The sequence below is a fragment of the Mesoplodon bidens genome, assembly GCF_964165515.1.
Source record: "Mesoplodon bidens genome assembly, chromosome: 1".
Taxonomy (NCBI): Eukaryota; Metazoa; Chordata; class Mammalia; order Artiodactyla; family Ziphiidae; genus Mesoplodon; species Mesoplodon bidens.
In genome coordinates, this window is record NC_138176.1 from 11,505,052 (window position 1) to 11,531,705 (window position 26,654).

Genomic DNA, 26,654 nt, shown 5'->3' on the forward strand with positions numbered 1-26,654 from the left:
ACGATGCAAAAAGCCCTGGAGATACTAAGGCTGTATCTCCAAGTTGCAAGTCCATTTCAGAGACATAAGCTGTGGCTGACTGTTGGGAAAGTTCTCAGCCTTTGCCCCCAGCTCCACACCTAGAACGACCACAGCCAGAGCTAGCGCTGGGCCAGCTGCTCACCCGGCGGCGGATGTGAGACTCACTGCGGCCCCAAATGACTGGTGCGCTGCACGGCCAACACCACGTCTCCCAGGTGGGACATTTTATTACGCTTTACAACCATGAAATCATCGGACGGTGGCTGAGATAGAAAACACTTCAGACGGAGGAATCGACCAAGCTGCGCCCGCCCACCCTTGCAGCCTCCTTCCAAACCCACAGGTCTCTCAGAGAATGTTCCTGGGTCCTTCCCCTGCAAATTCAGGAGAGCTGAAAGTAAACATCTAAAGTAGCAGGAACACCGTCGGCAAAATGGAAGCAGAAGGATAAGTTGGAGAAACAACTGATGAGGAACACACTACAGAAAACCTCTTCTACCGTGTTATGACAGGTGGTAGAGCGCGGCCTGGGCTCAGCGTCCATCCTCCGAGGTCCCAGTCATACGGGGCCCTCGGTGATCCCCTCAGGGGGCAGGCTGGCTGCGCTGTCGGCCGTGGGCCTCTCCTCTTTCTTCAGCGACGGCGGGACTCGTAGGCTGACGTACGGTTTGTGACAAGCTGTGTTGGCCAGAGGCGGGTAGTGCTGTCTGTAGCAAATGTAGGCAAAAATGAGGCCAATGACTCCACCAACAAAAGAATCTAGGACAGAAGAGCAGAACCGGGAGAAACGCGTTATGATCTTTCAAATGTGGCCAGTTATGTTTTCCAGAAAGCACTTTTCCTACCAGCTGCAATGACTGGTTTGCTGATTGGACTCCCTGAAAGACTAAAGCAAAGAGAAACCTCACTGGATCTATAGACCTTGCGGCCTCTGCAAACTCTTACCATCTTAGAACTTAAACGTCCCTTTTAAACGTGTACTTGAGTCTTCTCTTTATAGAATATGCAGCTGAACACAGCATGAACTCAGATTTGCCTTCTTGATTTTGAAAATCAATTCCAAATTCTGGAAGAATTCCGGCCATCTCCATGGGATCTGGATACCCTCGGGGGCTGTCATTTCTTTTCCTTTAGCAAGTTCCCACTGGACTCCTGCAACACTGCCGGTGCACCACAGAAACCCAGCGGGGCCTCACAGTCAGTGATTGCCCAGGGATGAAATGAAACTTCTGAGTCACAAAGTGAATGCAACATTTTATGATACACCAGGATTGGCGAACTCGACAGTCCCGGCGGGAGGGGCCCAATGCCTCCCAAAAGCTGCAGATTCTGTCAAGTTGGAGGGTGCTGGGGGGGCAGACAAGGCAGGAGAGGGTATCTGCGGGTGAAACAGGCCTCTTCACCACCTCTATGGTGGCCCCTTGCCAAAAAAGGCATTCAGCTGGTTCCCAGTAGAGACCCCATGAAAGCAGCCCATCCCAACAATCTTCACTGTGTGTGTTTGTGTGTGTGTGTGCATGTGTGTGTCATGTGCATGCATGCCCTTTAAACTGACTATGGGTTATTCTTGCCAAAAAGGTCCTAAAATAATGGAAGACCTCCCATGATAAGAGAAACTTTGCACTCTCATGAAGGTCGCTGCCAGGCTGAACTGTCATCCTCCATTTGGGGGTTTCCACTTTCACCTTCATTACCTTGTTGAATCGCCCACACTTGCTATGGGCAGGGAGCATCAGCCCCATTTTACAGAAGAAATTCAGGCTCAGAGAGGCCAACAAACTTTCCATGGCCCCACCCCTTGTTAATGATGGAACTGGCCTTGAACTCTGGTGTCCCGACTCTGACCTGCACTGCTTCTCAAGGCTGTGCTCAAACCCTGGCAGGTTCATCCCAAGCTTTCTGTTGTCCCAGCTTTCAGAAGACAGCAGGCCATGACCGAAGGGCAGTGCACCTGGGTTCAGATGGGGGACAACAGCTTTCCTTTACCAGTGTCGGGGATGTTAAGTCTCCAGACCCTTCCCAGTAAGCCACACACTGTGTACTGACCTCAGTTTAAGTCACAAGCTGACTCTCCTGTGTCTCCTGCAGGGGAATTTGGGGTGGCTGTCAAAGAAATATATCTTCCAAGGAAACAAACTGTTCAACCCTTAGATATCTGCACCCCACTTATCAGCCCTTTTGTGATAGGTATTCTGGTTCCATCTAGAATAACGGGGATCATCTCTGAGAAAAACGACAATATTTTGGTATTTTATTATCTTTTGAAGAATTGCTTCTACCTTCAGCATTTTTACTAGACTAAGAGTAAAACGTTTAAAATCACTATAATAAATAGCTTTAAGCTCTTTCAAATAAATATAGTAATTTAGTGCATGTAATTTTATTTATAAACAGCATCAAAACAGGTAAGGAGCACTTCTGGGGAAGATGGCGGAAGAGTAAGACGCGGAGATCACCTTCCTCCCCACAGATACACCAGAAATACAGCTACACGTGGAACAACTCCTACAGAACACCTACTGTACGCTGGCAGAAGACCTCAGACCTCCCAAAAGGCAAGAAACACCCCACGTACCTGGGTAGGGCAAAGCGGAGAGATTCCCGCACAGAGGATCGGTGCCGAGCGGCACTCACCAGCCCGAGAGGCTTGTCTGCTCGCCCGCCGGGGCGCGCAGCGCTGGAAGCTGAGGCTCGGGCTTCGGTCAGAGCGCAGGGAGAGGACTGGGGTTGGCGGCGTGAACACAGCCTGAAGGGGCTAATGCGCCACAGCTAGCCGGGAGGGAGTCCAGGAAAAAGTTTGGACCTGCCGAAGAGGCAAGAGGCTTTTTCTTCCCTCTTTGTTTCCTGGTGCGCGAGGAGAGGGGATTAAGAGCGCTGCTTGGAGGAGCTCCAGAGACGGGCGCGAGCCGCGGCTGAAAGCGCGGACCCCAGAGACGGGCGTGGGACGCTGGGGCTGCTGCCGCCGCCGCAAGGCCTGTGTGTGAGCGCAGGTCACTGTCCACGCCCCCCTTCCGGGAGCCTGTGCAGCCCGCCACTGCCGGGGTGCCAGTAACCAGGGACTGCTTCCCCGGGAGAATGCACGGCGCGCCTCGGGCTGGTGCAACATGACGCCGACCTCTGCCGCTGCAGGCTCCACCCGCACTCCGTGCCCCTCCCTGCTCCCCGGCCTGAGTGAGCCAGAGTCCCCGAAGCGGCTGCTCCTTTAACCCTGTCCTGTCTGAGCGAAGAACAGACGCCCTCCGGCGACCTACACGGAGAGGTGGGGCCAAATCCAAAGCTGAGACCCGGGAGCTGTGAGAACAAAGAAGAGAAAGGGAAATCTCTCCCAGCAGCCTCAGAAGCAGCGCATTAAAGCTCCACAATCAACTTGATGTACCCTGCATCTGTGGAATACATGAATGGACAACAAATCATCCCAAATTGAGGAGCCAGGAGTCAGTGCTGTGCCTCTGAGGTGGGAGAGCCAACTTCAGGACACTGGTCCACAAGAGACCTCCCAGCTCCACATAATATCAAACGGCAAAAATCTTCCAGAGATCTCCATCTCAACACCAGCACCCAGCTTCACTCAACGACCAGCAAGCTACAGTGCTGGACACCCTATGCCAAACAACTAGCAAGGCAGGAACACAACGCCACCCAATAGCAGAGAGGCTGCCTAAAATCATAAAAAGTCCACAGACACCCCAAAATACACCACCAGACGTGGACCTGTCCACCAGAAAGAAGAGATCCAGCCTCATCCACCAGAACACAGGCACTAGTCCCCTCCACCAGGAAGCCTACACAACCCACTGAACCAACCTTAGCCACTGGGGACAGACACCAAAAACAACAGGAACTACGAACCTGCAGCCTGCAAAAAAGGAGACCCCAAACACAGTAAGATAAGCAAAATGAGAAGACAGAAAAACACACAGCAGGAAGAGGAGCAAGATAAAAACCCACCAGACCTAACAAATGAAGAGGAAATAGGCAGTCTACCTGAAAAAGAATTCAGAATAATGATAGTAAAGATGATCCAAGGTTCTATTTCCAAGATCCAAAATCTTGGAAATAGAATAGATAAAATGCAAGAAACAGTTAACAAGGACCTAGAAGAACTAAAGATGAATCAAGCATTGATTAAGAACACAATAAATGAAATGAAAAATACTCTAGATGGGATCAATAGCAGAATAACTGAGGCAGAAGAACGGATAAGTGAGGTGGAAGATAAAATAGTGGAAATAACTGATGCAGAGCAAAATAAAGAAAAAAGAATGAAAAGAACAGAGGACAGTCTCAGAGACCGCTAGGACAACATTAAACGCACCAACATTCGAATTATAGGGGTTCCAGAAGAAGAAGAGAAAAAGAAAGGGACTGAGAAAATATTTGAAGAGATTATAGTTGAAAACTTCCCTAATATGGGAAAGGAAATAGTTAATCAAGTCCAGGAGGCACAGAGAGTCCCATACAGAATAAATCCAAGGAGAAATACGCCAAGACACATATTAATCAAACTGTCAAAAATTAAACACAAAGAAATCATATTAAAAGCAGCAAGGCAAAAACAACAAATAACACACAAGGGAATCCCCATCAGGTTAACAGCTGATCTCTCAGCAGAAACTCTACAAGCCAGAAGGGAGTGGCAGGACATAATTAAAGTGATGAAGGAGAAAAACCTGCAACCAAGACTACTCTACCCAGCAAGGATCTCATTCAGATTTGATGGAGAAATTAAAACGTTTACAGACAAGCAAAAGCTGAGGGAGTTCAGCACCACCAAACCAGCTTTACAACAAATGCTAAAGGAACTTCTCTAGGCAAGAAACACAACAGAAGGAATATACCTACAATAACGAACCCAAAGCAATTAAGGAAATGGGAATAGGAACATACATATCGATAATTACCTTAAATGTAAATGGACTCAATGCTCCCACCAAAAGACACAGATTGGCTGAATGGATACAAAAACAAGACCCATATATATGCTGTCTACAAGAGACCCACTTCAGACCTAGAGACACAAACAGATTGAAAGGGGATGGAAAAAGATATTCTATGCAAATGGAAATCAAAAGAAAGCTGGAGTAGCAATTCTTATATCAGACAAAATAGACTTTAAAATAAAGACTATTAGAAGAGACAAAGAAGAACACTACATAATGATCAAGGGACGATCCAAGAAGAAGATAAAACAATTGTAAATATTTATGCACCCAACATAAGAGCACCTCAATACATAAGGCAAATACTAACAGCCATAAAAGGGGAAATCGACAGTAACACAATCATAGTAGGGGAATTTAACACCCCACTTTCACCAATGGACAGATCATCCAAAATGAAAATAAAAAAGGAAACACAAGCTTTAAATGATACATTAAACGAGATGGACTTAATTGATATTTATAGGACATTCCATCCAAAAACAACAGAATACACATTTTTCTCAAGTGCTCATGGAACATTCTCCAGGATAGATCATATCTTGGGTCACAAATCAAGCCTTGGTAAATTTAAGAAAATTGAAATTGTATCAAGTATCTTTTCTGACCACAATGCTATGAGACTAGACATCAATTACAGGAAAAGATCTGTAAAAAATACAAACACATGGAGGCTAAACAATACACTACTCAATAACGAAGTGATCACTGAAGAAATCAAAGAGGAAATAAAAAAATACCTAGAAACAAATGACAATGGAGACACGACGACCCAAAACCTATGGGACACAGCAAAAGCAGTTCTAAGGGGGAAGTTTATAGCAATACAATCCCACCTTAAGAAACAGGAAGCATCTCGAGTAAACAACCCGACCCTGCACCTAAAGCAATTAGAGAAAGAAGAACAAAAATCCCCCAAAGTTAGCAGAAGGAAAGAAATCATAAAGATCAGATCAGAAATAAATGAAAAAGAAATGAAGGAAACGATAGCAAAGATCAATAAAACTAAAAGCTGGTTCTTTGAAAAGATAAACAAAATTGATAAACCATTAGCCAGACTCATCAAGAAAAAAAGGGAGAAGACTCAAATCAATAGAATTAGAAATGAAAAAGGAGAAGTAACAACTGACACTGCAGAAATACAAAAGTTCATGAGAGATTACTACAAGCAACTCTATGCCAATAAAATGGACAACCTGGAAGAAATGGACACATTCTTAGAAATGCACAGGCTGCCAAGACTGAATCAGGAAGAAATAGAAAATATAAACAGACCAATCACAAGCACTGAAATTGAAACTGTGATTAAAAATCTTCCATCAAACAAAAGCCTAGGACCAGATGGCTTCACAGGAGAATTCTATCAAGCATTTAGAGAAGAGCTAACACCTATCCTTCTGAAACTCTTCCAAAATATAGCAGAGGGAGGAACACTCCCAAACTCATTCTACGAGGCCACCATCACCTTGATACCAAAACCAGGCAAGGATGTCACAAAGAAAGAAAACTACAGGCCAATATCACTGATGAACATAGATGCAAAAATCCTCAACAAAATACTAGCAAACAGAATCCAACAGCACATTAAAAGGATCATACACCATGATCAAGTGGGGTTTATTCCAGGAATGCAAGGATTCTTCAATATATGCAAATCAATGTGATACACCATATTAACAAATTGAAGGAGAAAAACCATATGATAATCTCAATAGATGCAGAGAAAGCTTTCGACAAAATTCAACACCCATTTATGATAAAAACCATGCAGAAAGTAGGCACAGAGGGAACTTTCCTCAACATAATAAAGGCCATATATGACAAACCCACAGCCAACATCGTCCTCAATGGTGAAAAACTGAAACCATTTCCACTAAGATCCGGAACAAGACAAGGCTGCCCACTCTCACCACTCTTACTCAACTTAGTTTTGGAAGTTTTAGCCACAGCAATCAGAGAAGAAAAGGAAATAAAAGGAATCCAACTCGGAAAAGAAGAAGTAAAGCTGTCACTGTTTGCAGATGACATGATACTATACATAGAGAATCCTAAAGATGCTACCAGAAAACTACTAGAGCTAATCAATGAATTTGGTAAAGTAGCAGGATACAAAATTAATGCACAGAAATCTCTGGCATTCCTGTACACTAATGATGAAAAATCTGAAAGTGAAATCAAGAAAACACTCCCATTTACCATTGCCACAAAAAGAATAAAATATCTAGGAATAAACCTACCTAAGGAGACAAAAGACCTGTATGCAGAAAATTATAAGACACTGATGAAAGAAATTAAAGATGATACAAATAGATGCAGAGATATACCATGCTCCTGGATTGGAAGAATCAATATTGTGAAAATGACTCTACTACCCAAAGCAATCTACAGATTCAATGCAATCCCTATCAAACTACCACTGGCATTTTTCACAGAACTAGAACAAAAAATTTCAAAATTTGTTTGGAAAAACAGAAGACCCCGAATAGCCAAAGCAATCTTGAGAACAAAAAACGGAGCTGGAGGAATCAGACTCCCTGATTTCAGACTATACTGCAAAGCTACAGTAATCAAGACAGTGTGGTACTGGCACAAAAACAGAAAGATAGATCAATGGAACAGGATAGAAAGCCCAGAGATAAACCCACGCACATATGGCCAACTTATCTTTGATAAAGGAGGCAGGAATGTACAGTGGAGAAAGGACAGCCTCTTCAATAAGTGGTGCTGGGAAAACTGGACAGGGACATGTAAAAGTATGAGATTAGATCACTCCCTAACACCATACACAAAAATAAGCTCAAAATGGATTAAAGACCTAAATGTAAGGCCAGACACTATAAAACTCTTGGAGGAAAACATAGGCAGAACACTCTATGACATAAATCACAGCAAGATCCTTTTAGACCCACCTCCTAGAGAAATGGAAATAAAAACAAAGATAAACAAATGGGACCTAATGAAACTTCAAAGCTTTTGCACAGCAAAGGAAACCATAAACAAGACCAAAAGACAACCCTCAGAATGGGAGAAAATATTTGCAAATGAAGCAACTGACAAAGGATTAATCTCCATAATTTATAAGCAGATCATACAGCTCAATAGCAAAAAAACAAACAACCCAATCCAAAAATGGGCAGAAGACTTAAATAGGCATTTCTCCAAAGAAGATATACAGACTGCCAACAAACACGTGAAAGAATGCTCAACATCATTAATCATTAGACAAATGCAAATCAAAACTACAATGAGGTATCATCTCACACCAGTCAGAATGTCCATCATCAAGAAATCTAGAAACAATAAATGCTGGAGAGGGTGTGGAGAAAAGGGAACACCCTTGCACTGCTGGTGGGAATGTGAATTGGTACAGCCACTATGGAGAACGGTATGGAGGTTCCTTAAAAAACTACAAATAGAACTACCATATGACCCAGCAATCCCACTACTAGGCATATACCCTGAGAAAACCATAATTCAAAAAGAGACATGTACCAAAATGTTCATTGCAGCTCTATTCACAATAGCCCGGAGCTGGAAACAACCTAAGTGTCCATCATCGGATGAATGGATAAAGAAGATGTGGCACATATATACAATGGAATATTACTCAGCCATAAAAAGAAACGAAACTGAGCTATTTGTAATGAGGTGGATAGACCTAGAGTCTGTCATACAGAGTGAAGTAAGTCAGAAAGAGAAAGACAAATACCGTATGCTAACACATATATATGGAATTTAAGAAAAAAAAATGTCATGAAGGACCTAGGGGTAAAACAGGAATAAAGACACAGACCTACTAGAGAATGGACTTGAGGATATGGGGAGGGGGAAGGGTAAGCTGTGACAAAGCGAAAGAGAGGCATGGACATATATACACTACCAAACGTAAGGTAGATCGCTATTGGGAAGCAGCCGCAGAGCGCGGGGAGATCAGCTCGGTGCTTTGTGACCGCCTGGAGGGGTGGGATAGGGAGGGTGGGAGGGAGGGAGACACAAGAGGGAAGGGATGGGGGAACAGATGTATATGTATGACTGATTCACTTGGTTATAAAGCGGAAAAAAAAAAACAGGTAAGGAACACAGGCATTCCTATGATGGCAGAATGAAGGTCCACTGTGTGCAGAACAGGTGCCCAGACCCTGCTCTGGCATCTGAGGGTGGACACAGCTGCTAGGGATTGTTTCCCAAGTGCAGATATTGGGTTGGCCAAAAAGTTTGTTTGGGTTTTTCCATAACATCATATTCCATAACAATAGATGAGGTTATCTGCCTGATTAGATGCCTTCCCACTGCTCTTAGGGACTTGATTAAGCCCCTACGGCCTTCAAAGCCACAAAGCTGGTCCTGCCAACCTCTCAGCCATCCCCGTCCCCTGACTCTGCTGCAGCCACCGTCTTCCTTCTGTTTCTCCAATAGTTCTGCTTCCTCCCTCTCCTCCCCTTCCATCCTGGGAATCCCTTCCCTTCATCTCACCTATTCAATTTCTACTCATCCTTCCAAGCTCAACTCCACATCCTTGTGCAAGGATGCATCACCTGACCTCCAGACTAGACCCTGTCTCCCAGGGATACACTTTCATTAGCCCCCGGGGGATAAGAATGGCAAATAGTTCCGAGCTGTGCAATGATGTAATGTTTAACACTGGACTCTACACTCCACCAGGGCAGGGGCCTCTGTCTGGGTCATTGGCTGTTGATTCCTCAGTGCCTGGAACAGCACTTTGCTCACCTTACGCAGAATTAAGTTGGCGGAAGGAAGTGGATGAATGAATACGTGCACAGCAACTGGGGGCTAGATTCTGGTTACTGTCCTGTGGTGTCCTGTGTGGGCCCCGGTCCCCTCTCTGGGCCTCAGTTCCCTCATCAGGAGCAAGTGCATGGCCGCTGAGAGGGCTTCTCATGTGAGTGTCCCAGGAATTTGGTCCCCAGGGTCAGCCTCCTGAGACTGCCTTCCGATCATTTGGAAACTGCCAAGGCTTATCCAGAATTGGGATAAAACATCTCTTACAAACAAAGGTCATTCTAACAGGTCAGAGAGAGAATGAATAACTGTAGCTACTTCCTCTCCATAGGAGTGCAAACACGGTGCGACTGTGGCCACCACCTGGCAGAAAAGCGAGGCAAACAGATTAGTGGCCACTCAGCCCTGGTGAGTAGCCTCCAAGGTAGTAGGGGAGGAGAGGACCATCGGAGAGACATCAGTGAGACCCAGGGGCCCATTCTTGCTCCCAGAGCAGGCATCTGGGGCCATGGTAAGGTATCCAGCATCTACTCTCACCCCCGGCCTGAGAATCCTCCCAGCTGAGGAATCCTCGACAAAGACACTGCAGCCCTGACCAGGGCAAGTCACTGCACCTCGGAGCCTCAGTCTCCCTAGCTCTCAAACGCAAATTTCGATATCCACGTCATTGAGTCGTGACAATGATTTAATGAGAACTGCTTCTGAGCAGTATATCCCAGAGCACAACACAAAACAAGACCTTAAAATACATTGTCTAAAAAAATAGCGTCTACCACTGTTCCTCCGTTCCTCTCCGGCACTACTGGGGGCTTCCTAGTCCTTCCCCATCCTTCTTCGCACACACCAACTCAGCCGTCTTCAGTTGTCATCTCTTTAGCATGGCCAAACTTTCACCGCATTTTAAATAAACGCGTGAACTTAGAAAACATCTGTCACCCAAGAAACTGGAAAGTGATATGTACTATGAATTCCTCAGTGGAGTCACAAGGCATAATTAATGCGATTAAATCAAATTCCTTAAACTGAGAAACTCTTCACAAAGCCTGTGGCCAGCAGCCTGTGAAAAGTGCCAGGGCTTTCTCCAGTTCAAGGTCTTAGAGTCACACTATTGTTTTGTTTTTCCAGTAGCCCCAGAGAACAGCCCCACAGGGTGTTATTTTTCTTAGTATCTGAAATGATCCAGGACAACTGCATTTAAGCCATTGACTACTGAACAGATCACACAGCAAAACCTACAAATAATGCCATGTGACTTTCTATTTTCTGTGACAAGGCATTTTATTAGGTGCATCACTGACCAAAAGACATCAAATCATTCTGAGTATATGTTCCCCAGGCTGACTGGTGCGGCAGCAGCCAGAGAATGGTGATTGCTGTCAATGTTGTTTTCCCATTTAATGGCATGAATAAAAAGTGGTATCATAGGTGCCAGCACAGTTATCAGAAGGAACCAGGGCAATGAAAGGTCTAGCGAAGGCGCCTTGTCAGCACAGTCATCCGGGGCTTTGTTTATCACAAAGGTGGTGAACAAGATTTACAAAATGACTTACTTTATGAGAGAGAATGCCACCAAGTGCCACCTGATGAAGTCACGTTCACATTCTGTAGAGCGTGTGCTGACAGAAAAGCAGGCAGGGGACAAGTGGGCCTTTATTAGGGAAAGAAACTACTTGGGATTGACTTCACCCCAAACATGGTAGCATGGGACGAGGTGGGGCTGTGATTCCGTGGGGGCACATGTGGAGCTCCGTGTCCCCGGAGTACACACGCTGCAGTCTCCTCACTCAGCCTTCATGTCATTCATCCATCACGTACGTTGCATGGGGATCAGGTGTCAGGCGTGATGCCCGGTCCTAGGACACGAGGCTGAACAAGACAGACATGTTCCCAGTCCTAGGGAAAGTGACAGTCGTATCAGTGAGCTGCAGCTATAGTGCGCGCCATGAGGGAGAAGGTGGGTCTGTGAGGTCGGACAGCAGAGCGCCCTGGCTTGTCTGGACCGGGGGAGTTTCACTGAGGCCAAGACCCACCAGCCAGCCCTGCAGGATAACCAGGTGTGAAGCCGGGGGAGGGGGAAGTGGAGGCAGGGAGGAGGAAGGAAGGGGCGTGGCAAGTCTGAGACACTGAAGGAAGGTCCATCTTCTCTCAGGGGGTGGTGTCATTATAAGTCTATAGGACGTCAGTTGACTAGGCTTCTGGTGTGGGCTGGGAAAGAAGGGTGTTCCACGTCCCCTCAGCCTGGACCAGGGTCCCCACTGGCTCTCTGGGCTGCTGCCTGTGCACCTCTCAGCCCACATCTACCTCTCGGTGTTGACTCGCACCTTGACTGCCTCACCTTCATTTCCCCAGAGCCCAGCAGACATTCAGTAAATGTTTGGTGAACTGAGATGCACTGAATAACATTTACAAGACGCACTAAAGAACAGACACCACCAGCCACAAAAGGCCACATACTGTGTGATGCCCAGAATGTGCAATGTCCAGAAGAGGGAGATCCAGAGAAAGACAGTAGATTCGTGGCTGCCAGGGGCTGCAGTGGATGGAAGATATGAACATTTTCTGGAACTGGATGGTGGTGATAGTTGTACAACTCTGAAGATACTAAAAACCTCTGAACTGTGCACCTTAAAAGGGAGAACTTATGAATTATGAGTTCTGAATTATACCTCAACAAAGCTATTTAAAAGGGGAGGTTAGAATCAACACCTAGTATGCTCCAATGGGAGTAGAAAGAGGGCTAGACTTTGAATCAGGCAACCTGGATTTGAATCCTTACCCATACAATGGGCATGACCCCAACCCCTTCTCATGAGGTCAAAGGACAGGAAAGGGTCTCGTGGAGTCTGGCCCACCGCGTGCCAGCCCTGCTCACCTGCTCTGACACAGACAAGCAGAAAGGCTTCTGAAGACGCACTATCAAGTCCTTGGGAGGAACACAGCCCTCTCCGTTGCCATGGCAACAACCAGCGTCACTCAGCTGGTGTGACTTGGGACCTTGTGTGCCTTGGGCTCTATGACCCAAGACCCTAGGGTAAATACCAGCTCTGGATAACTCAACAACCTCACATGACTGTTTCTGTTCTTTTTATTCTACTACTAATGAAGCGTCCTGTTTTTGTGACTTTGAGTTTCTATAAAAGAACTGACATAGCACAGAGAACGCACAATCCCCCTGGTATACTGTAAGCTGGCAGGGCAGCGCCAAGTCCGTCTACCTCAATACTGTGCCTCCATCAGAGAATGCCCGGCACACAGGCAACATAATGAATGAGTGAATGGATGAACTGTAAAGTTCACTTCTTTTGTTCCTTTTTGAAGAGAAAGAACTTGCAAAGAATAATGTTAGTAAAACCAGTGTATAGAAAAAATGATACTAGTAAGAAAGGAATACGATTTAGCCAAAATCATTCATTCATTCATTCCACACATATTTATTGAGCACCGTTATGCATCAAGAATTGTTCCTCCAAAAGATATGCTGAAGTCCTAACCCCCAGTACCTCAGAATATAGCCTTATTTGGATATAGAGTCTGTACAAAGATGAGCAGGTTAAAATCAGATCAGTAGAATGGGCTCTAATCGAATAATGACTGGTGGCCTTATAAAAAGGAGAAATTTGGACACAGGGACAGACACACACGGAGGGAACATGGTGTGAAGAAACACAATGAAAATACCATGTAAAGATGGAGGCAGAGACTGGAATTATGCTTCCATAAGCCAAGAAATATCTGGGGCTAAGAAGCTGGAAGAGGCAAGGAAGGCTCTTTCCCGGACAGGTGTCAGAGGGAGTGTGGCTGGCCAACGCCTTGATTTTCCGCTTCTAGCCTCCAGGACCATGAGATGATTTCTATTCTTCCAAGCCACTCAGTTTGTGCAACTTTGTTACAGCAGCCCTAGGAAACTAACACAAGTACCTACTAAGTGTCATGCCAACAAAAGAGACACAAATCCCTGCACACAGAGAGAGTATATTCTAGTACAGAGCTCAGCAAACTATGTGCACCATTCATTTACATGCTGTCTATAGCTGCTTTCACGCCACCATTGCCAACTTGAGGAGCTACAACAGAGACTGTATGACCCACATAAAGCCTAAGATATTTACTATCTGACCCTTTACAGAAAAAGTCTGCAGACTCCTACTCAAGTAGATAAGAATGGACAATAATCAATACTAAGAAATGACTTAGTTTGTCAGACGGTGGCAATAAATGAGCAAAGGTGAGAGCCACAGGAAGTGTGGTGGACGGGCTGCGATTTCAGCAGAATGGTCATTTAAGACAGCCTCACTCAAGCTAAGATTAGGAGGGAAAGGGAAGGAGCCACACACACATCTGAGAGAAGAGCATTCCAGGCACGGGAGAGAGCCAGTGCAAAGGTCCTGAGGTGGGAAAGCGCTGGCATGAACAAGGAGGGGCAGCGCAGAATACTGACAGGGAGGCAGGAACTGAGGGACCAGATCTTAACGCCACTGCAGGACCTGGGCTTTGACGCTGAGAGCAGTGGGGAGTGACCAGGGGCTTTTCGCGGAGGTGAGGCACCACGTGTGACAGGGCTTTAAAGGCTCGTTCTGGCTGCAGTGTGAGGGGCGAAGGAGGAAGGAGGGAGGATGGTAGCAGGGCTTCAGCAATAACCCAGGCAACAGGTGAGGGTGGACTACAGTGGGGGAAGGAAGTTGGATTCTGGAACTATTCTGAACATAGAGCCAACAGAAGAAACCAGAGGAAATCACAGCAGACAGAGGGGAGCTTCCCTGGAATAAATGAAGCCAGGCGGTCAACGAGACTTGGGAGCAGCCAAAACCTATCTTCCCTGGGAACTAAGAAATGAGGGACGCCAGGGCAGAGGGCAGAGGGCAGAGGGCCTGGCTGAGAAAGCCTCTCTTGAGGCCCAAAGCTCTCTGTCCAGTGGGTTCTGATTAAAAGGGAGGGGGCGGCCTGGGGCTGCAGACCGCTCGAGCCCTCCCTCGGGGATGCCCTGGGTATGAAGGCAGAGATGGGCAGGCTCATGGGCAGTCAAGGCTCAGAGGTCCCCAGACCCCAAGCAGCAGCATTGGGCAGCTGAAGACAAGTGTGAATGCAGACCCCACCACCCGGGACAGCTGACTGCAGAGGGAAGATGAGGGGAGATGACGGGGGATCTCGGAGGGAGAACCTCAGTGTTCTTGCTCTACGTAAGGCTGGTGGGTTCTGGTGGGAACAATGGTTTCATTCCAAAAGTCTCCTTTTCAAGTCACTTCATTTAGAAAATTTAGAGATTGCTTCTGACAGCCCAAGGGAGGGAAGCCTGGTGAACAGTGTGTGTCCCTCAACTGTGTGTGTGTGTGTGTGTGTGTGTGGTGAATGTGGGGGGAGAGGAGGGAGCAGCCTCTACCTGGCTTTTTAGTGTGGCTCATGTACAGTCGGGCACAGTGTCCCTGTCCCCAAACACCCCATCTGCAGAGACTGGAAACTACACGTAAATTCATTTCACATCACAGACCCTTCACAGCCCGGTCAGAGAAACCTGGCAAAGGCAATGGCACCATCCTGAAATTTTCAGCCCAGTCAAGCATGGTATCTGTGACTGACATGGATGCATTCCAGCCTCAGGCTGGGTGGAAACAAATGACTGCTTCCTCCCTTGAGACACGGTTTTCTGGATCATATTCAGAGGGAGGTGCTCTTTCTTATGACGAAACACTACACAGGCACTCAGGGCTGCTTCAAATGCTATGATTAGAGAATCAGTGTTGGTTAGAAGGCTACCTGAAAGCTGGAGTCACACAAGGAAAGCCTGGATGCAGATACAGGGATCTGAGGGCAGAGGCAGCTCCTTATTAAGTCCATTAATGGAGAAAAACAACGCACTCCTGACCCTTCTAGCGATAACTGTCCACTGACTGGAAGCCACACACACACAAGACTGTGAGTTGGGGCAGAAGAGAGTTCAATGAGATGCTCTGTTCTTTCTGTGCGTTTTTCTCTCCAGATGTTCTTCCCAGCATGGAAATTCCACAAGTTTTAACTCTGAAAACACACAGTTAATCACAAAGGTAAGCTTCTTTGTGAAGCACTGGCCCTGTGGTTGGCATCACCCATGGACTCTCTAGCTTCTGGTTGACCCGAAAGCCAGCATGTCACAAAGACGTGGAGGACCTTAGCCAGATAAAGATTTATTATCCAGCCAGTGCTTTTATTTCTGAAGAGGTCCTGCTAAGTGTTTCGCTGCCCCTCCAGACCACGGCCTGTGCCCTCCTCACTTAATGAAACAACAGACTTGTGTGTTTGGAGTGGAGCTGGAAAGGCAGAAAAGACCAGAAGGGCGTCGATAACAGAAAACCACTATGATAATGAACAGAGCAAAGCGTTTGAGATATGGGCTATTTACTGTATATGAATATGTAATCGAGTAACTGGATATCCTTCCACATCAGGCGCAGTTGCTTAAATCAAAACTGGAATGGAGTCATAAAAATCTCATAATATTAATGTTGCTAACTAAAGTCTATAATGAGAGGTTCTCAGGTTGTGCTGCTGCCTATGGGTCTCCCCGTGAATTCTCATCATGACAGATGACCCCCGCCCATGGTCACTGGACACCTCAGTCCACCAAAGAGCAACAACTTACTAATCTCGGTCGGGCATCCTGCCTCAAACACCCACCTGCACAGCAGTCGAAGGCCTCACTATCCATCCCTTCTCCAAGCTGGAAACCTTGGCAGCCTCTTTGATTACTCCCTGAATAAGTGAGTGTTGAATGAATACAATTTGCCACTCACTCAACATTGCGTCTTCTTAACACGTAATAAGGGAAAGAAAGATGGAGCTGAGATGTGGCTACAGGTCAGGCTTTCTCAACCTCAGCAACAGACATTCGGGGCTGTGGGGAAGGTGCTATCTTGTGCACTGTAGGATGTTTAATAGCATCCCTGGCCTCTATCTACCATATGCCAGTAGCACCCACCACAAACACCACCTCTACTTGTGAAGATGTCTCCAGTCATTGCTAAATGTCCCCTGGGAGGTTCAGTTGCCCCCATTGAGACCACTGGTATAGACAGTGATGGATGGCCTCATAAAGGGGAATTCAGGTGAAATAAGCCTGACTCAGAGCCCATTAGAGGATCCAAGAAAAGGCACACTCCGTTCCTGGCTGACTCCAGGGTACAAACTGAACAGACGATGGCACAGCTGAATGGATAGATGGGCCACACCCACGACCTGTACCAACTGAGGCACGTTCAGTTTTGGCTGCAGGAGTCTACCATGATGCAATTTTGGTTTGACCTCCCCCCATCCCAAGTATGGCCCTAAACACCACTGATCATACATTCTCTTGCTTTGCTTTCCCATCAGCCCACACAGCAGCATTAATATTCTCCCTCTACTGCTCCAAGTTCCTTTCTGTGCCAGTTGGATAGAATGGGTGTGAAGCCCTGTTGCCAGCAGGCCTCGAGTGCACCAGCTGCATCAGAAGTCCAGCATCTCCCCAAAGCCAAGAGCTGTGATCCTGCATCCTTTCATGACACGCCAGCCGCAGCTCGGTCATGAGTAACAGAAGAGCATTTAATAGAGACCAACCTCACGTCTTAGGTTTTCAAGACACGATCACTACCCTAAAGCTCTTACTACCTTCCAAGAGGAAGCCCAAATCTCTTCAACTCTAAAACCCTTAATCATTTCTCAGATCCTAAGTGGCTGAATACAAGTGGAAACCAGGGATTCACAGCTTACAAACAGACCATGTTCCAAAAGCGTGTCCACCTCGAAATCAGTGGTTTGGGAAACACACACATCCTTCTTTAGAAATGATGCACTAAGCAACGACAATACTGATTCACATTCGTGCAATACATTTTCATTTACAAAGTACACTCAGATCCATTATTTCATTCAGCCTGTGAAACGGCTCTGGGAAATATTGGGGGATTATTGTTCCCACGTTCAGGAGAAGAAACTACAGTTTACAAGGATCAATGAGAAGCAGTCCGTGAAATGCCATCTAGCCCATAACAGTTCTCATGGGGAAATGCCTTAATCATATGCGCCACAATGATTCTGTTGGAAAATATTCCTAGTTCCAAGGGGGCAATGGTTATGCCCTTGTGCTGTTCGCTCAGTGATCCTCTCCCTGCCCCCCTCTCATTACGTGGCCTCCTATATCCAGAACTGCATCCAAGTCACTGATAAAAGCAGAGAACAAGGGAGGGCTCAGGATCCAGACTGATGGGCCTCGACTGACTGCCCCCATCAGCATGGCCTCAAGACCCCGATCAGTACTTGATGCCTCCACCTGTCCAGACTGTGCATCAGTCTCCCTTTCCCCCTTCCCCCCCCCAGGCTGAAGCTGGAGGGCTCATGACACCCAGAGCGTGAGTTCCAGGAGAGTGGAGGGTGGAGCCGAGGCCAGAGAAGGAGCACAAGGCGGCCGGAGAAGGTGGGGCAACGGCACCTCCAACCAGGAGCCCCCTCACCTCTAGCCTCAACTGCAGCCGCACTACTACTGGAACACCCGGGAAGAGGTGAGAAGAGGGCGGTCAGAAAAGGGGCAGGAGGGGAACGGTGCCTGCTGACAGTAGGAAGGCAGGAAAGGAAGAGCAGGGGGAGGCCACAGACCAATCGTGGAAGGCCATTCGTCCAGGGAAGCTGGATTAGGCACATTTAATTCAGTGCGTTTGCTGAAAGCTGACACAGTGGAGCTCTCCATGGTAATTCTCAGACTTCATCAGCATTAACAAACTGGCTTGTTAACAATGCAGATTCCTGGCCGCCACTCCAGACCCACCCCCAAGAATCCAGTTCCTAGCTGCGAGTGGCCTGATCCAGGTGATCTGAGGATTGGCCTTTGGGAAACACAGCCCTAGAGCCTGCGCTCCTGGAGGCCACATGTCCTGTGGACGTCGCCTCTGCCTCTGCTCCCTTTCTTGCTGTGGCAGATGCTACTGTGGCCCAGTCAAGCTGAGAGCTGCAGCTGATCTGCAGAGGGGCGTGGCATGGTTTAGTTTTATTGCAGGAACAAGCCCCTCACTTGTTCTGTGTTATTTTGACTTTGCACAGATACCCCAGGACTGATACATACAGGTAAGCCTCACTCAGCCTTGCAGTGGCTGCTGGCATCCATCTCTGGGCTGGACATGGTGACAGATATGTCCTTGTGGGATGGATTTGAGATGTGAAAGGAGCCAACAACCACTTGGCATCGAGTCTGAGATGGAGGCAAGGGGTCCAGCAGGGAAGTCCATCTAAGTCTGTGACTGAGGGCCTGCCATCCTAGCAGGACCTGAGGGGTCTACTGGAGCATGAAGGATGGGGAGGAACTCCGATTCTGTCCCCAGCAAGGACAGTATGAAGGCCAGAACTCACCTGAACAGGTGTATTTTCTTTAAAACTGTGTCTGCTCTGTCATTTCAGCCTACTCTGGTTTCTCACACTGGGCACTTACCTCTCACCAGTAGGTGCATGTCTCCCCGCTTCCCTGCAGGAAAGAGGCAGATGGCCCAAGGACTGGGCGGGCCCCAGGCAGGAACTCACCTTGCCAGTGATGCTTGTAGTCGCACATGCGGGACAGGGCGATCATCATGGCGCAGTACAGGGGCAGGATGGCAGCACAGAGCCGCCAGCTCTTCCCCCGCCCACTCTCGGTGAAGCAGTGAAGCTTGCCAGCCAAGTAAAACGTCGTGAAGCCAAGTCCTGAAAAGGCAACTGCCGAAGAGAAACAGCAGGTGTTACTCTAGCAGATGGGAAGCAGCAGGGACACAGGGCACCCTGAGCATTCTGTCTGCCATCTTGCACACTACCAGGGCCAAGGCCATGTTGGCACCAGGCACCATCTAGGCAATCTGTGCTCTTGCTAGAACCACGCTGGTATGAGAATGAGAATAGGTCAACAATGAGAATGACCTTCCAGGCTTGCATGTGATCAAAATCTATTCTATTTCATTCATTCATTCATGAAACAATGACTTCATGGGTGTCTACTGTGTGCTAGACAGGCACTGATCAAGGTGGGGGGAATAAAAAGATGCCTCAGAGTCTGTATCTGGTCTCAAGGGGCTCACGGTCTGAACGAAGGTGATGGCCACGCTAATAGAGAGTTTCAACACAATGTGTTGAGTTCTACAAGAAAAAAGAGTGCATGCAAAACAAATGACTGTGACGACAGCATAGCTTTGAAGGGAGAGGGAAAGTAAGGGAGTTTCGGCTTGGTGGCACTCAGTAAAGCTGCAACAGTAAGTGCTGTGGAGAAGTGAGCTCGACAGAGAAGCCAGTGATGACAAATTCCTTATTTTCTCTTAAAAATTATGGTTATTAATTTTTAGAATTGCAAAGACAACTCATAGCTGTGCTGAATCCACTGTCGACAGTGTGGAGTCGGGGGTAGTATGTGAACCCCAAGCTTTCCATCCAGTCAGGTTTAAACCACAGTTGAACTCAGTGAGTAAGGTGGGTCTTCTGTGGGCTTAGAACTATGGTCCTCAACCCCGGCTATACAAGGAGTCACCTTTAAAACCTGGGAAGTTTTCAAAACTACTGGTAGCCAGGTATCATCGTCAGACACTCTGTTTGCACTGGTCTGGAGTGGACCTTAGTGGTGTGCGTGCGTGCGTGCCTCTGTGTGTGTGTGTGTGTGTGTGTGTGTGTGTGTGTGTGTGTGTGGACTCCCCAGGTGATTCTATTTTTTTAAAAATAATTATTTATTTATTTATTTATTTATTATTATTTTTGGGGCTGCGTTGGGTCTTCGTTGCTGCACGCGGCTTTCTCTAGTTGCGGCGAGTGGGGGCTACTCTTCACTGCAGTGCACGGGCTTCTCATTGCGGTGGCTTCTCTTGTTGTGGAGCACGGGCTCTAGGCACATGGGCTTCAGTAGTTGTGGCACATGGGCTCAGTAGTTGTGGCTTGTGGGCTCTAGAGTGCAGGCTCAGTAGTTGTGGCGCACGGGCTTAGTTGTTCTGAGGCATGTGGGATCTTCCCGCACCAGGGCTTGAATCCGTGTCCCCTGAATTAGCAGGCAGATTCTTAACCACTGCGCCACCAGGGAAGTCCTCCCCAGGTGAGTGTAATGGCAGCCAGGAGTGAGTTTAGATGCTTTTGTTGAAGGCAGGGGCTACAGCTCCCACCGTCTCTAGACACCAGCCTATTCAAAACTTTCCTCTTGATGACAAAATACTCCTGAGGCCTGAGGGGCAGAGCTCCTAGGTAACCAGACCGCACAGTGATTTGGTAGATTTGGTAGAATGGGTCTAATGCCATAACACCAGGGACTTTAAGAGACTGTCTGAAACCTGAGCAGCGGCCTCGGCATCAGTGAGTTTGTCACAAATACAGAATGTCAGACCCACCCCAGACCTACTGAGTTAGAATCCGTATTTCACCAGATCCACAAGCGAGCTGTATGTGCCCCAAAGCCTGAGAAGGTCTAGCCTACAGCACATTCATGGTCTTTATACAACATCTCTGAGAGTCCATCTTCAGGAAATAATATAAAACTATAGAGAAATCTAGAAGATATTCTGCTCAAAGTTATTTATAATTATGGGAAAATGTAAAGATAAAGAACTGGGATATTTCCATTCAATGGATTATGATGCAACCATGGAAATTATTGTGATTATGTAGCACTACGGACAATACTTAGGACACAATGTTAAGAGAAAAAAGCAAGAGCCTAACTTGTAGGTTCAAGATAATCACGGTTATAGTACATAAAAATGAATAACCTGCAACTTTAACAAATTATCTCTGATAATAATGTGTCTTCTTAAACGGGGTTCCCCAAGTATGAACACAAGCTTGTACCAAAGCAGAATTTTTTCAGCAATCAAATTAAACAAGGTAACAGAGTATTTTTTTTTAAACAGGATATTAAGCCAGGTTTATCTCAGGAATAAAAATGAAGCACTTAAACATTTTTGAATAATGATTTGTACTCAAACAGGAAAGCAGTGCCAACATATATTGAATATTCTGTTTAGAGTAAAACTATGTGCAAAACTGCATTGCCCAGGCCTGTTCTAGATTGTTTGCTATGATGAAGGGTATTAAATGATTTACAGGCTGTCCAAAGCGGCCCCATTTGGCCATCACCCCCCTAGCAAGTGCAACGGGTTCTTAATTGCCCATCCTCACCCACTTTGCTCTGTTTCTGCTTTTCGTTCACACTCTGCCCTGAGGTAACAGAGTGGGAGAGGGCTGGACACTTGGCTCTGGTAGGTACCGGCCTCATTCTGAGCTCTTACAAGAGGAGTAACAGACTTCGTTCAAATCTGACAGTTTAGCAGTCTACCCACCTAATTATCGCTACTCCATTTATATAAGCGTCTTGAGCATCTATGGATTTTGGTATCTGTGGGGCTCCTGGTACCATTCCCTGAAAGGATGCTGAGGGATGACTGTACATTGAATGTGGCGAGCCTAAAAGATCTGTCCTGGAGCTTTGTAGGGTTATGGATGAAAGTTGCCAAGATTTGAATCAGAGGAGAGGCAGCCCTGGGTGTTGCCAAGTTGTCACCTCTTGGGAAAACATTAAAAAGAAGGTCAATGAGCGTAGAGGGGATGTTGAGCAGGAATTTGTATGTGTCCCCATAAAAAATGGTTTGGAGACTTTAAGACATATGAGTCCCGGCTCAGCAGCCAACAGCCCTGAGCCTCTGGGCATATTCACAAGATGGACAAGAGAAGGGGCCGCTGAAAACCCTCCAAGGTCAAGTCCTGGGGCAGGTGGTTTGAGGCCAGACCCTCAGCCTCCACCCGGTCACCTCCTTGCCCCCAGGAAGTCAAATTTGTCCAGTTTTGACAGTGGAGGCTGTGGCTCATTCTTTGGAGAGCAGGTAAAGCATATTCTCTCCTGCTCAGTGGGACCTGCGCCGCGGGTCCTCCAAAATGGAGAAGCATCTACTTCTTTGAAAAGAAGGAGGGATTCAAAGGCATTTTAAAGGCTGAGTTCAACAGCCTGGATCATGTGGGCAACCAGCAGCAGCCAGTCTCACATCCTACTGGGCCTCCGGGCAGCATTTTTACAGCAGCACTGTGCACCCTTGTCTAGCTGACATGAGAGACTCGGATTCCATGCTAAACCTTATGCTTGCCATTTTCTCACTGATATTCCTACAGTTATTGAACCAGCATGATGTCCTTTGGCAAAGGGCTCCTGAGGCACTTCCTTCTGGCCCAGGAGGCACGTCCCAGCTGTGGGCAGCTCAGGTGCTTTGTCAAAATTCCTGCTTTCCCAAGTACCAACTGAATAAGAATTAGGCTCTACCAAACCATCCTGAACTCAGAGGATCCCACAGTTTTTCTGCCACCGCCTCCTGTGAGGCTGGGGCTTTGGGACCAGGATGTAATCTCCCATGAGCCTTCCAGCTCTGAGATCCTGGGACTTACCAAGGCTCAGATTCAAGTTCAACTGGGAGAAAAAGAAAACAGAAAGGTTTTTAAAGAAATTCTTTCCAATTCTAGCCAAACACCACCCTCTTCTCTTCTCAAAGAAACATGCATTTGAGACCCTGAGGGGCTGTAGAAGTTTTTATGCTAGTGAGGGGCAGGTGAGATGACTTTCGTTCCAAGGGACCGTCTTCCCCCTGAAACACAGTCCTTGCTTCCAGCATGATTAGGAAATAAAACGGAGAATTGCACAAAGATGCAGGCAGAGCACTGGACATTTTGGAAGGTCGGGATTATAAAATAGGATAAATGCATTCATATTTTGCTAACATTATTAACAGAAATATGATTAGAACAGTCCCAAGCCAGTGGTGTGAGAGAAAACTGAAAGTCTACCTCTCCAGGGGTAGAACAGAGTTTAGAACACACACACACACACACACACACACACACGCACGCACGCACACACAAGCACTCACGGTGATGGTGCGAAGAGCATATGCCCCTTCCTTTCAGAGCTTGTAGCAGGTTTTCTTGGCTGGAAGCAGCTGACTGTAAATATTTCTATGTTGATCTGGCTGTGAAAAGTAAAGATGCTCTTGGAGCCTCTAAACTAGGAAGCAGATGAAAGAGTGTGGCTTCCCCACCCTGTTTCTGGCATTTTCAGTGCTCACTTGGCTGTCATCAATGAGAGTCAATAAGCAAAGCATCACAATACAAGTTGCTGGTCCAGGTGGTGATGCCAGGCATGTCGCATTAACAAGTCTATCTGCCTGCCCAGTGATTCTGAAAGGAAATCACTGATTCCTCTCTCCAGCTGCACAGATGAATTGTCACAGGTTTACAACAGGCCCTTTGCAAAGAAAGGTCTATTTACTGAGACAGCTTAGGTGAAAGAACGTTGTTTTGCTTTTTCCTCCCCCATTGACTTTTCAACCAAGTGGAAGAGGTTTGGACCCCAAGGATTGCAAGAAATAAGAAAACAAGCACCAAAGAAAAAAGCTTTAAAAGTAAACGAGATAAGAATCAGGGGGACAGACCCAGCTTTTTGTGTTGTATTTTTCAGTTCTGCTAATTATAATGAATTTCCCCAGACAAACTGATAATTCCTGGCACCACAAATGGAATTGTGTTCTATTGCAGTTGTACAAATTTTTCATTATATGATCCTCAAAGAGTTAGTATTTTCTTTTCCAAGAGGGAGAAGGGCAATACCAGGTGGTTGAATAACTTTTCATGTTGAAGGGTGTTTTGAGTTTGCCAGTGTATCTCCACAAGACCACCCAAAACCAAGGACGAGGGAACAAGCATGCCTAGTCAGCACCTTGCAGACCCCTGACAGCAGGAGAGGGCTCTTGGGAGTCAGGGATCCAGGTTCCCACCTTGGCTCTGCCATTAACTGAATCCACGATCTTGGACAAGTTGCTTTCCCTCTCTGGGCCTCAGGCTGCTCTGCAAAATAAGAGGCTGAACCACAAGCGGCCACCACATCACGCCCGGGGGAGCCAGGCAGATGGGGAGCATGAGTAAAGTAGTTGGATGTTGAGTCAATGTTTTTTGCAACAGAAAACCCTCCCGGGTTCTATTGCTAGACGCTCAGATCCAGGAAGTACTTCACTTCCAGAAAAAATTAATGGTTCATTTGTGATTATAAATGGCAACTAATACCTGGCCTTGCTGTTGGGAGACACCTGGGAGTAGTGAGGACTGGGGCAAACTGGGGAACATCCGCCTGTTTAAAGGTGCAGCCCCACCTCTGCTCAAGCTGGTGTCTGCCACATGGGCTCAGTGTTCCCAGAAGTTTTGATCTTGTAACAGAAGAAGGAAACCCTGATATTTATGGGAAATGTCTCCATTTTAAATATTAACAACTCATCAAAAATGAATACAGTTCAGACCAAATGAACTCATCCACGGGCCAACAGGGCTGGGGGCTGGGTCTGCAGGCTGCCAATTCGAGAGCTCACCTGCCTTCCGGCGCTAATGGTCCACTGTTTAAATGACCTCCTAAGCTTGCGCTGAGCATGATGCACACCAATTCATCCCTTCTCTTCACACTAGAGCAAAGAAGCACTCGATAAGTTTGGGGGTGGTTTTGTTTAAACCAATAACAACAACAAATTAAGTTACACAGGAGATTTGAGGATTGAATAATCCATTCAACAGGAGGGAGTACTGTGCGCTGTTGAAGAAAGCGGGCTTTTCAGGCAAACCGAGCATATGTGGACTCAACTCTGCCACTTTCTCTCATGAGAGCTCATCTCTGAGGGCCTCAGTTTCCTCATCTGCGCAATGGGGCTAGTAGCACTCAACCCACAAAGCCATCTTGAGGATGCGTTCATGAGGACCTGTGATATGCTCAGCGTCCTTACTGGGCGCCGGGTGATCGCTCTCCTAACACTGCCGGCTGCCGCAGCTGCCGTGCTCCTGCTGTATCCGGCCTGGTTCTGTGAAGTTCCATCCTCAAACAAAAGCCTTCACAAGCTCCACTCTTGCAATCTGCAGCTCTTCGGTTACATAACTGCATGCTTGCTCACAGAGAATTCTGGAACCGGGTTCTCAGCCTCTCACAATTCTGCAGCCCCTGTGGCTCTCAGCAGATGTAAAATGATCTTAGCTGGTCAAATGAACAAACTTAAAGGAGCCAGCGGAGATACTGTTCCCACCCCACTCTGCAGACGCCTGAAGCTCTCAGATGAGACGGTCAGACAACCAGCAGGCCATTCTTATGCTACATGACCCATCATCGCATAGCTTGTTTCTACGATTCCAAGTTTCACTGTGTTGAAACCTATTTTTATGTCCCTGTGGCCCCAAATCCCTTAAGAGGACGAGTTTCTCATTCATAGTTTCAGTTTCATAGTTTCTCAATGCATAGTTCATTCTAGCTAAGATGCCCGTTTTGTTTTCTTTTTTATGACAAGCTATATACATTAACATTCTAAGTTATTGATTAAGAGATTTCAGTTTCAAAAAAGGATGAAAGAAGATTGCTACAAATCTTAGAATGTGGGTCCACAGTGCATCTGTAGCCTAACTCATTCAACCGAACAGGAAAGCCAGTTATTATTCCTCATGAAATGACTGACAGAAGATCATTAGCATCTGATACAGCTACTGAACCAGAGTCATAATTTCGAGGGGAAATTCTGATAATATTACAGAATAGACTCAGTACCCACAGTGATTTTTTTAAAGTCTCTCCTTCTCTCTAATCCAGCAGTAATGCGATTGTTTTGCTCTGATGTAGGAGACAAAAAGTCTATCTTGACTGGAATGAAGAGAATTCTCAAAATCCCAGAAATCTTCTGAATTTCACGCCAATGATTCCTCTAAAATTTCTTTTAAAAACAAGAGTTCATTGCAATTGATATAATCCAGGGGTGGGGGGTTAAGTTTATTCATCCCTGCAGTAGAGCTGCCTGTGATTCCAGACAGGTCACAGTGGCCAACAGCCCCAGGTAGAATGACTTACTCTGGTACCATCAGCCTTAAGATTTTTTTTTTTTATTAGTTTCTGCTTCATAACAAAGTGAATCAGTTATACATATATAACTGAAGCCTGAAGTTCAGGCTTGCCATCTA

General features: G+C 46.6%; 1 protein-coding gene across 3 annotated transcripts in view; it reads right to left on the reverse strand.

Annotated features, from left to right (window-relative positions):
- Positions 1-233: 233 nt before the first annotated feature.
- The window catches only part of PLPP4 (phospholipid phosphatase 4), a 127,616-nt gene continuing 101,195 nt past the window's right edge, over positions 234-26,654 (reverse strand). For all 3 annotated transcript variants that reach the window (XM_081242506.1, XM_081242504.1, XM_081242505.1), the window contains 2 exons: positions 19,218-19,388; positions 234-780 (listed from right to left, as the gene is read on the reverse strand). In XM_081242506.1, coding sequence (XP_081098632.1) covers positions 606-780; positions 19,218-19,388 — 346 coding nt within the window. In that variant the 3' untranslated portion in view covers positions 234-605. The remainder of the gene's footprint in view (positions 781-19,217; positions 19,389-26,654) is intronic.